General features: G+C 41.4%; 1 protein-coding gene across 1 annotated transcript in view; it reads right to left on the bottom strand.

Moving 5' to 3' along the window:
• The window catches only part of PDK3 (pyruvate dehydrogenase kinase 3), a 78,012-nt gene that overhangs the window by 29,015 nt on the left and 36,287 nt on the right, over positions 1-12,710 (bottom strand). The window contains exon 6 of the mRNA XM_004769153.3: positions 1,384-1,461. Coding sequence (XP_004769210.1) covers positions 1,384-1,461 — 78 coding nt within the window. The remainder of the gene's footprint in view (positions 1-1,383; positions 1,462-12,710) is intronic.

Raw genomic sequence — 12,710 nt, 5'->3', positions numbered from 1 at the left:
GGCAATTTACACTGTGGATAATCTCTAAATGACATTAATCCATGCAAAGATCTTCAAGGCAAAGTGAAGAATGCCAGTTATAGAACATGCATAGTTTCAACCCCATTTATGTCAAAAACAAAAGCTCGGCCCGGTCCTCAGAGAACAAGGGAACTTTCACTTCTTACGCTACATTCTGTATTGTTTCTATTTTCCCAACACGCATGTCTCTCTTGTAACTTACAAATAAAGGTAACATGCAAATACATATAGAATCATATGACTAAGGTAACAATCAGCTACACACCTATAGCCCAGAAAGCTGTTGTTTTGGTGCTATAAATCCTTCAAAATATTTCCCATTGAACTTGTGACACTAATGGATTTTTATAGCCTGTGTTTAAAAAACTCAACTTTTTCAATACATTCAATATTCTTTTAAAGCGTTATTTTATTTTTGTTTGGTTTTTTAAAAAGATTTTATATATTTATTTGACAGGTAGAGATCACAAGTAAGCAGAGAGGCAGGCAGAGAGAGAGGGGGAAGCAGGCTCCCCGCCGAGCAGAGAGCCCAACTTGGGGCTTGATCCCAGGACCCTGGGATCATGACCTGAGCCGAAGGCAGAGGCTTTAACCCACTGAGCCACCCAGGCACCCCTTAAAGCGTTATTTTGAATGGCTGCTTAGTATTCTATCTTATGGATGTACCACAACTTAAATATCTTCTATCGTGGACAACTGGGGTTGTTTTCTAATTTTTCTGTTTAAGAAAACCACTGTGGTTGTTATTCTTGTACATACATCTGTGTACACCTTTATTTTCACATAGTAAACTTTCTGAAGTTTAATTTACTTGACCAAAGAATATGACCATTACTGAATTTTAATTTCCTGGGCCAAGAGGAAAGACATTGCTAGCATTTTTTGAGAAAGGTTGTACTAATTTAAACTTACACCAGAAATGTGTAAGTGTTGTCAACAGTATTTTTCTGGGCACCAATTCAAAGTATTACAACATTATAATCACTGCCATTTTGAAAGACGAAAATGGCATTTCTCCATTTTTGTTTGTACTTCTCTGATTAGTGTAGTTACACATGTTTCCATATGTTTACTGACTGCCAGGCATTTGTTGTTTTGAGAACTGCCTGTTCATCTGTTTGTGCAATTTCTACCTTGATGACTTCTGTTCCAAGAACTCTGAGTTCGAGGAGATTACAAACTCCTGTACGAAAACTCCTTACCCTATTATGCCTAGGAGACCGAAGACAGAAAAGCTTGAAAAAGAAAAGAAAGATGAGAAAGCAGTGTAATGTGAGGAAATCTCACTGCAATATAGCTCAGGTATCATCAGACTTTTAGTCAACTTCCTTGTATGTACAGTAAAAATGATTTTTCTTTTACCATTGAATTCTTCCACTTCCAGCTCTGGAGCAACCAGGTAATACTGCTCACACAGCATCTTCGCGGTTTCATAGGCATCTGCAAAGCAATAAAGAAGTTTAGCTTTAGATAAAAGCATATGGGCAGTCAGGCATATAGACAGATAAACAAAACTAGGACAGCTACTAAACTGATGGATTCAGAATTACTGCTTTTGAAAAAACAAGTCTTTTTTGGCTATAATAGAATTATTGGGACTGAACCAGAATTTCTCCTCCTTTAAAATTGTAATGATGGCAACAATATCAAAATGCCACACTAACGACAACATGGCTAGTTCTATACTAGGCGTACATTTGTTTAGCTTTTAAGTATTCCTAAAAGGCGTTTTCTATGAAAATCTATGAACTCAAGACTACTTTTGAACACCATGGAAGCTGACTAAATTGCAGCAAAAGGTATTTGTTGTTACAATATTATTGACTATATTCTTTATGCTGTACCCCTCTGACTTCATTATCTTATAAATGGAAAGCTGTATCTTATAATCCCTTTCACCAATTTCGGCTCTCCCCCACCCGCCCCTCTGGCAGCCACCAGTTTGTTCCCTGTATTTGTAAGTCTGTTTGTTTGTTTTTCAGATTTCATATGTAAGTGAAATCATATAGTATTTGTCTTTCTCTGACTTATCTCAGTATAACACTCTCTACGACCATCCGTATTGCCATCAAAGGCAAGACTTTACTCTTTTTTATGGCTGAGTAATATTCCATTGTATTATATACTGCTCCTTTATCCCTTCATCTACGGATGGATAGTTAGGCTGCCTCTCATCTTGACTAATGCAAATAATGCTGCAGTAAAAGAAGGGGCACATATATCTGCAAATCAGTATCTTTGTTTTCCTGGGGTAAACACCCAGAAGTGGAATTACTGGATCATATGGTATTTCTATTTTTAGTTTTTTGAGGACCCTCCATACTCTTTTCCATAGTATCTGGACCAAATACACTCCCCCAAAGAGTGCACGAGGGTTCCCTTTTCTCCACATCTGCACCAACCTTTGTTATTTCTTGTCATTTGATATTAGCTGTTCTGACTGCTGTCAAGTGCTATTTCTTTGTGGTTATGATTTGCATGGCGACAGATGGTGACTACCCTTATTATGGTGAACACAGAGTGATATACAGAACTACTGAATTACTATGTTGTACACCTGACAGTAACATTGTAGGCCAGCTATACTTCAATAATAAAAAGAACTTTTTAAGTTAAAAACTATAGGACATTTTAGAAAAGGCAAAACCATAAAGACAGTAAAATGATCAGGAGTTCAGGGGGAGGTAGGAGGGGCAGGGGTGAATAGGTAGAGCATGGGGCATTCCGAGGGCAGTGAACCCACTCTGTAGGGTGCTGTGATGGTGGGTACACATCATTATGCACTTGTTAAAGCAAGGAGAACTGGACAACACAAAGAGTGAACCTTGATGTAATCCAGAGATTTTAGTTAATAAAATATACCAATGTTGGGGTGCCTAGGCAGCACAGTTGGTTAACTCTTGGTTTCAGCTCAGGTCATGATCTCAGGGTCATGAGACCAAGCTCTGAGTCCAGCTATGCACTCAGCAGGGAATCTGCTTCCAATTCTCTCTCCCTCTCCCTCTGTACCTCCTGCTTGTGCTCTCTCGCTAAAATAAACAAATAAATCTTTTTTAAAAAGGTAATATATCAAAGTTTGTTCATCAGTTGAAATAAAAAGAATTTAAAAATCTTCTTAGGGGGGCGCCTGGGTTGCTCAGTGGTTTGGGCTGCTGCCTTCGGCTCGGGTCATGATCTCAGGGTCCTGGGATCGAGCCCCGCATCGGGCTCTCTGCTCCGCAGGAAGCCTGCTTCCCTCTCTCTCTCTGCCTGCCTCTCTGCCTACTTGTGATCTCTGTCTGTCAAATAAATAAATTAAATCTTAAAAAAAAAAAAATCTTCTTAGGGACGCCTAAGTTGGTTAGTTGGTTAAGCAGCTCAGTTGGTTAAGCGGCTGCCTTCAGCTCAGGTCATGATCCCAGTGTCCTGGGATCGAGTTCCGCATCGGGCTCCTTGCTCGGCGGAAAATCTGCTTCTCCCCCTGCCTCTGCCTGCCGCTCTGTCTACCTATGCTTGCGCGCACTGTCTCTCTCTCTAACAAATAAATAAATAAAATCTTTTAAAAAAATCTTTTTAAAAAATAATAATGCCAAAAGTATTAAGATTTGCCAATTACTTGTAATGAAATATCAGTATCTGCTGAACGAATGGGTTTCCATGAACCACACACAGTAACTTTAAGTTACTGGGAACACTGCCGTAGCTTAAAATGTCCTTTAAGTTAGCTAAAGCTCATAGGATTGGGCTGCTATTTATCAAAGTCTGAGTAGCAACAGTTTGCTTTTGAAAGGAAAAAAAAAAAAGACATAGGGTAAGAAGATCAGGGCTATTAAAGAAATAGTTGGAAGAGAATTCAGGCGGTTACGTCTCGAAAGATGGGAAACATTCAGAAAGTGAAAGTGCATTCTTATAGACTGTGCGGGTGCCTCTTTTGAACTGGAAGCAACCTGTGGTCAGGGTTTGTCTTACACTGGGTTTGTAACTCCTACAGAACTTAGTATATACCGATTAGATGGTCAGTACATAGTCCTTCCTAGAATAAATGTTAAACTTCTTGATAGTTTATTTTTAAACCAGGCTTACTGAGATTGAATTCTCACATCCCTGCAAGTCACCCGTTTAAAGTGTACACACACCTCAGTGGTCTTTAGCACAGGTGCACAGCCGTGCCCCCATCACCACCATCAACATCACAACGTCATCCCTGGGAAAAGAGACTCCGTGACCACTGGCTGTGGCTTCCCTCCACTCAGCCCTAGGCAACCATGGGTCTCCTTTCTCTCTGTAGGTTTGCTTTCTAGACACCATGGAATCACACAATACGTGGCCTTTTGTGTCTGGCTGCTTTCACTTAGCAGAGTGTCTCCAAGGGTCACCCATGTCCCAACGTGGGTCAGTACTTCATTCCTCCTCGTGGCTGAACGGTACCATGCTGCACATGTGCATGTTTTGTTTATCCGTTCATCTGGTGAGGGCCATTTGGGTTGTTTCCACTTTGTGGCTATCATGAATAATGCTGCTACGAACATTCATGTCCCAGGTTTTTTGGTGAACATATGTTTTCATTTCCCTTGAATGTATACCTAGGAGAGGAAAATTGCTGGATCATAAGGTATCACAGTGTTTAAACATTTGAGGAACAGCCAGAATCTTTTCCAAAGTGAGATTGTTTTTTAAAGTTCCACCTTCACAGTTTCTAAAGATCAGATACTCAGATTACTTGAAAATCCTCTGTAGGTGTGTTTGCAATGTTCTCAACTGGACACCAGGTCTTTGGAAACAGGCTTGTACTTTTTTTAAAATCCCCCACATCAATAGCGTGCATAGACACTTAGGATTCAAGAGGAACAGAAGAAAGAAAGAGGGAAAAAGTGACCCCTACTGAATTTAAATATATTAAAATTAGACCCTGGCAGCCTAAAGTAATATAAAAATAAGATTCAGGTATGTTCAGACTACAAAGTTTGGTTCATTTATCTCATACTGCTGCCACATTAAAATTTTATATAATATTTGACCCCAGAAAAAAATTCTAGTTATATTACTAGACTTTTAGAATTAAACCACTACGAACAGTCACAGAGACATTAGAATAACGATGACAAGATGAAACAACGAGGGACAAAGGACATGTTATTAAGAGGAAAAAATTTTTTTAAAAACAGAGTTGATTGGTGTGAAAACAGACATTAAAGGATTGATTTTAAACTCTAATAAAAGAAAACAAAAATTCAGAATCATACCAAATTTACAAGTTTTTCCCTAGAGTAGAAGAAACCTCATCAAATATGTGCAAAGCAGTCTTGTAAGGAGAGAACTCAAGCCTCACTCTTCGCTTTGGCTACACCGCTGAGCAGCGCTACATCTCCACCTAGTGACACGATAGCACAGAGCCGACTGAGAACCTCCAAGGCCACTTTCCTTCAACCAACAAATACCAAAATCTGAACATGATGCTTCGTTAACCACATACAAAGCCAAAACACCTCCACAAAACAACGCCCCCAAGTATGTGACACCTTTAAGGACGTTTAAACATCATTCTTCCATTCACTATAAAAGAAAAAGAACCTAGTCCCGCTAAATGTACAGGTTCCTCATGGCCCTGGCTTGGCCAGGAGCACGAGATTTTAACAGCATCGTGCGGGAAAAAGTGTTACATAAATTTAACATGGGCAAGATGACCGAGTCCAGAAAGAAGCAGGCAACTTGAAACACAAAGACACAGTACGGTTCCTAAAACCACATGTGAATAAGAATTTTTAAACCATACTCCTAATTATAGTGTATCAATGCTGTAATTAAGAACTGCATTATGGGGGCACCTGGCTGCTCAGTCGGTAGAGCCTGGCTGGCTGGAGCCCATGCTAGAGCATTGTCACATGGAACAATCCTTCTTTTTTAAAATTTTTTTTTAGCTTTATTTTTTCAGTGTTCCAAGATTCCTTGTTTATGCACCACATCCAGTGATCTATGCAGTCCGTGCCCTCCATAAGACCCACGACCAGGCTCACTCATCCGCTCACCCACCTCCCCTCCAAAACCCTCGGTTTGTTTCTCAGAGTCCGCAGTCTCTCATGGGTCCTCTCCGCCTCCGATTTCCCCCAACTACCTTCTCCTCTCCATCTCCCCATGTCCTCCGTGTTATTCCTAAGTGAAGCCATATGATAATTGACTCTTTCTGCTTGACTTAGTTCACTCAGCATCATCTCCTCCAGTCCCGTCCATGTTGATACAAAAGTTGGATATTCATCCTTTCTGATGGAGGGGTAATATGGAACAATCCATATTCATGATAAGGTTTTCAAGGTACAGTCAGTTATACCGATGACAGATATTCTTTTTGGTCAGACTGGGAACTAAGGCCTAGAGTGATTTCCAAAACTGGCTGTATGTAAAATTCATTACCAAGTTAAAAAAAACAAACAAACCTGGACAGATTCTAAAATGAACCCCTGGAGAGTATGATGTGGTAGGTCTACATTGAGGCCTAGGAATCCATATTGTAAAGAACTAAGGGGCACCTGGGTAGCTCCGCTGGTTAGGCGTCCAACGCCTGCTTTTGGCTCAGGTTTTGATCTCAGGGCTGGGAGACTGAGCCCTGCGTTCCATGCTCAGTGAAGACTCTGCTTAACATACTCTCCCTCCCTCTCTCCCTCTGCCATTCCCTTTGCTTGCACACTCTCTCTCTAAAATGAATAAATAAATCTTAAAAAAAAAACACTTAGCAAGTGATTCTGAAGAGAAGCTAGATTTGGGGCCCATTTGCCTAGAAAGCCAAGGTCAGGTCATGCTAATTCTGTCACTGTCTCTCCCAGGACATGAAGGGTCATGGGGCACCAGGGTGTATGACATACACATGAAAAACTTTGAAACAATATACCTCAAATTCAACTACTGGCTTATTAATTCATTTCCTTTATTCTAGAGTAAAATGCAAGTTCTACTCACAATAAACATTCTAGTAACACTTCTACTTTTTAATTAGAAGCCAAAATTGTAAAATATGATAATTTACTAAGTTATTTTTGTCTGCAATATATTTGGGCCAGTATTTACCACCAGCCTTTAAAAGCAAGTATCAGGAAATGACTATTATTGTCACTGAACATAAATGCTATTATTTTAAAAATCTGTTTTCAAGGAAAATAATGATCATAAAGTAACAAAACTGTGGGTATGGCACATATGTACTTCCCCAGGCTACTCAAATTGTAAACACACAAGACAAAATATATTTTATTTAAGGGTAGGGTGAAGGTTCACACAGCAAGTAGCCCAAAAGATTCAACTTAGCCAGGAATTAGGGGTTTTAAGGTTTATTTTTTATTTATTTACCTGAGAGACACAGAGAGAAAAAGAGCGAGGCGGGGAGGGGCAGAGGGAGAGGGAGAGAATCTCCAGCAGGCTCCCCACTGAGCACGCAGGGCTCAATCCCCGGCCCTGAGATCATGACCTGAGCTGAAATCAAGAGTCAGCCGATCAATCGACTGAGCCACTCAGGTGCCCCAGGAATTGTTGTTGTTGTTTTTTAAGTGCATAGGAATGTTTACTACATTATGGAAATTATTTTATTAGACTTTTCTATTAGAAGATCTTCCTGGGGCACCTGGGTGGCTCAGTGGGTTAAGCCTCTGCCTTCAGCTCAGGTCATGGTCCCAGGGTCCTGGATCAAGCTCTGCATCAAACTCTCTGCTTAGCAGGGAGCCTGCTTCCCCCTCTCTCTCTGCCTACTTGTGATCTCTTTCTGTCAAATGAATAAAATCTTAAAAAAAGAAGATCTTCCTATTCAAAACTCACCACAGAATTCTGCTATCAAATATTAGCCCCTAGCATGAAGACACATAATCATTTGTTTACAAATATCTTGTAAGAGGCTAGACAAGGATAAATCTGAGTACTGAAAAAACAAACATGAAGGTGCCAAGGTCCCTAACTTGTATCTAACAGAATATAAAAAACTGTCAAGCTCAAGTTTAAAAAGCCACTGTCAGAAGAGGTGACATGAACAGCCATAAAGCATCACAAAGTCAGAGATACGCTGCTTTAGAACCCTTTTAAGCTACAAAGCAATTCTGGTAAGGTATGTTTATCATCCTACCCAGAACCCATTCCGAGTAGGAACCAGAGGTTTTTTTAGGCACTGGACCTTCTCCTACTCTCCAAACCCCAGCCAACCAGATGAGTGAGGGTAGAACATCTAATGCAGGGAAACCAATCTACAATTTGACCAGAATCCTAAAATCTGGGTTCAGGGGCAAAAAGACAGGCTGAGCCAACCAAAGTCATTTGTTGAGAATTTAGGTTCGAGACACTCAGACATGGCAGAAGAGAAAAAGGACCCACTGGGAGTTATAATCTATAATCCAGAGGGCCTGGAGTGCCCACCATTGCCCTAAACAAGTCAGTCAGCCTACAAGAGAAAGATGGAGGGACTGTGACTCAGCAACCCCAGTTGCAAAGAAACACAGAAAACCACCTTGTTCTCTGTTTCCCAGTTCCAATATCTATAGCTCCAAAGTGAGGTGCTTCTTGCCTTTGGATTACCATGGAACCTACTACATTCTTTAATAAGTTTATTTCTTGGGCTAACACAAGTGGATCTCTGTACCTTACAACCTGAAGAGCCCTAAGTAAGAGCAGAAGACATTATTTCTGAGCCAGAGTAACGACAGGCTCTCAGGATAGCATCTGTATGCTGTCATGTAACAGCATGGAGGAACAACACGGCCAAGATAGCATCGCTGTGAGAGCTGATTCCTGGGCCAAGCATTTAAGTCTGTACCTTTAAAACAATCTTACCAGAAGATTTTCCATTTCTTACAAAGACAGGAGGAAAAAGGGTCACAATGGAAGGATATCTCAAAGGATAATAGGAACAGCTTTACAACACTAATTCTAGCATTCGCTACTGTGAGTCTATAATTTGCAGATGTATAAAGGTAGATATTATGTGCTAAGTAAGCAGCAAGAGGGCACGCTTCAGTGTTCTGCACATTTAATTAGTGTTATGCAAGATGCACCCCACTTTTACACGTTTATACAACTGTCTAGTCCAAAATAAAAATATTGTCCCTACCCTTCCACATAAAAGTGTTCCGTAGTCTGTCTCAAGAGATCTAAGTATGGCATCGTTGTGCGTTCAAGAAGGTTCTGTATGGCTGCAAGACACATAAATGTGCATACGTAGGCATGCGTGTGTGACGCAGGGCGTGTGGGCTGGAGATGTGACTGTGCTTAACGCACGCAGGATCGCCACAGCTGCGAAAATCAACAGTAGAGCTGTCAGCGAAAGCCAGAACCCCTACTCCCTCCACATCAAGCTTCTGAAAACCAAATGAAAGGAAAACAGTATCTAAGATAGAGATACACCAAGCAAAATAATGGGGAAATCTAGTAGGATATGAAAAGACAAAAAGTCAACAAAAAAATACCAACTGCTTAAAAAAGAGGAAGGGAGCAGCAAGCCTTCACCAAGAGTCAAAAGATACCGACACGCATTTCTTCCTCTTCTTGCCAGCACTTGGGAGTACTGGGGATAACTGTGAGGCGTGGGCCCTTTGAGACATTCGGATTGTTGCTCCTGGGGCACCTGGGGGTAAGAGACTCAGTGCCTTTTTGCTCTGAGACAGGGAAGAATCTGCAGGCCTTTTGACCACTGGTGCTCTCCACTTTGTTCCTTCTCTCGATCTTAACTTGAACCAGAAACAGCATCTGCTCAGGTATCCTGACATGCAGAGAATTAGGAGTGGGCCCAGAGGCAATGAAACAGAGAGAGGACTGTTAAAATGTGCTTTAGTCTACAGGGAGAAGAGATCTTCTGGTTTCCTGCTAGGTTGCCCGGCCCATTTTGCCAGGGTAGGAAAGGGACCTGATTTAAGGCCAATACTCCACTGAAGAATAAAAGATTATACACATGCAGCTGGAAAACCCATTCGCATACAGAGATTATGAGTACAGCAGATGAGACACAGGAAGGACTCCAACTATAATGAAAGAGAGGATAGAAAATGGGCCACACTTTCAGGTGCTGAATTCATCCAGGAAGGTCATGTGTGATGGGCATTAGTGCTGGAGAAGGGGAAACAGACAAATACTATGGATTTTGTAGACAAGGATTACTCACATTATTTGCTGTTGCATAATCATCCTTCGATGTGGTATCAACTCAAATGTATAAAACAACATTCTCACTTAGTTATGAAAACAGGTGTTTTTATTCTCTTTTTTTTTTCTCTACATTTTCTAAACTTTCTTCAATGAGCATTTTTTAGTGTTTTGGTGCCATGGCATTAGTCCTCTCAATGGACCCAACTAGGGACAGGAGTTGGGTGACTGACAAAAGTGCTGGATAAAGTAGGAAGCCCCGAAGTATGACTATTATTGTAAACACTAACTTCAAAATGCACAATTGAATACACAATTATCTTCTGTCAACAGAAGATTTTGATATGGCCAAAGCCCTTTCCTTCAATATGCTTTAGTTTGGAGTTCTAGGTCATCTTTCTTAGATTAACAATGCTACATGTATCTGTGAATTCTGATCCTTATTCCTTTAAAGAGTAATAAACTTCAAGACACTTGTGAAGCAACGTGAGCTCAGGTTCATTCTGAGAGTTTTACTCAGCACTGCCCCATAATCTAAGAGTTATCTGTTCACTGTCATTTCTTACATTTTTAAGAGACTGTTCTTTATCAAGTCTTTCCAAAGCATTCAACTTGATATTAATGGAGATAAGTCTCTTTTCCGTACTCGCATTTCTTCAGTTTACATAATACTGAAATAAATCATGGAGCCACAACAGGTGGAAAACTTATACCAATGGTTTGACGACAAGTAAGTGGCCCTTAGTAAGCATCCACCTTACCAGGTAGAAGAAGCAAAAGAGCATTCTAGAAAGTATACACAAGCATACTGAGTGTGCTGTGCGTTATCAGTAGGGACGATGTGTGAAGGGAGTGAGGGGTGGCAGAAGAGCTGATCGTGTGAATGCGGCTTGATGTATTTATGCACTTTCCGAAACTGAAACCACTCTCCGCTGCTCATTCCTTAGGGGAACGGGCTGTCGAGAAATGAACAACCTGGTTTGAAAGACACGGTGAGGAACAGGGAACATACAAGCCCCTCCTCTTTACCAGAGGAGCGTGGGGCAAGAGTGTGTGTGTGCAAGAGTGGATGTCAGGGGAAGTGGTGATCTGAGTGGTCAAAAAGCACAGGGGGTGACTGTCACAGGCCCCGACATCCCCAGAAATCCAGGCTCTACGTTATATGCCACAAGTGGCAGGAATGATTACATGAGGACACACCCGAAGCTTCATTCATAGTTACAACTGCGGTGCCCCTGGGTAGAACGTTGAAACTGGCTGGAGAAAGAATGGAGTCAGAGCTGTAAGTACAGGAGGAGGGAGGGGGAAGGGCAAGAATCAAACTGCTTTACGCATCACCTTCAGCTAGTTTTCACTACAAAACTGGCGTCCCAGGGAGAGATGCAGAAGTGGTTAGAGCAATTCCGGCCCTTGAGAAATCTACAGCGCAGGCACAGAAACCACCGGAAGTACAAGTAAGGCCACGACCGGAAGTGCAGAACAAGGCCCGGAAGAGCAGCACAGACAGGAAGTGCCGCAAAAAGGCAGATTCTTTGCATCTGAAGAGTCAAGGGCAGCTGGCTCCTCCTCCTTGTCTCCCCTGACCTGACTTCCTGACTCCCCACCTGACTTCCTGACCCACGTGAGCGCCTCTTCATCTCTCTGCACCACGGAAGTGCTACCAGGTGCTTAGAACTCTCTTATTTATCTAGCTGCAGATTCATGGTTTAAATCTCTCTGAAAAGGAATGAAAGACTGTGAAGAAACGATGAGATGATAAACACGGGTCTGTTTTTACAGCGTGATTACGAGTAATTGCAAGCATATGCAAAGGTACAGAGTGCAATGAAAGGACTCCTCACGTACCCATTACCAACCTCAACAGTTTTCAACACAAGCCCACTCTTTTCTGTTATGGGTCATTTTGAGGCAAAACCCACATGTCATTCTATATCACGCCTAACATTAAAAAAATAGCTTTCTAGAAGCAAGGACTCCTTCAAAAAAACATACAATATCGGTATCACATCTAAAAAATTAACATTTCTTGAATGTCAAACATCCAATTGTCTTATAAATGTCCTGAATGACTTTTTAAAAAAAAAATTTTTTTTAATAAGATTTTTTATTTATTTGAGAGAGAGATAGTGAGAGAGATCATGAGCGAGGAAAAGGTCAGAGAGAGAAGCAGACTCCCCGTGGAGCTGGGAGCCCGATGTGGGACTCGATCCCGGGACTCCAGGATCATGACCTGAGCCGAAGGCAGTTGTCCAACCAATTGAGCCACCCAGTCATCCCGTGTCCTGAATGACTTTTAAAAATATGTCATAGTTTACGCCAGAAACAAAAGTAAAGGCAACAATCTATTATATAAGCAATGGCATAAATGAGAAGCCAAATGACTTCTGTGACACACAAGGACCACCACTAGTAAACCTGCCTGCAGTCCTTACTGGGTGCGAGCCCTGCTTCAGGAGCTCTATTAACTCATTTAACCCTATGATAAAGATGACTTACCAAAAGCACCATTTTACAGGTGAAGAAACTGAGGCCCATAACATGTTCTAGGTTGCCCAGCTAACCCAATGTCCACGGGCTGATGAATCAAAAAAATGCAATATATC

The sequence above is a fragment of the Mustela putorius genome, unplaced genomic scaffold (assembly GCF_011764305.1).
Source record: "Mustela putorius furo isolate JIRA1106 unplaced genomic scaffold, ASM1176430v1.1 tig00003836_pilon_pilon_pilon, whole genome shotgun sequence".
In the NCBI taxonomy this organism is placed as follows: domain Eukaryota; kingdom Metazoa; phylum Chordata; class Mammalia; order Carnivora; family Mustelidae; genus Mustela; species Mustela putorius.
This window is presented reverse-complemented; position numbering and strand designations above follow the sequence as displayed.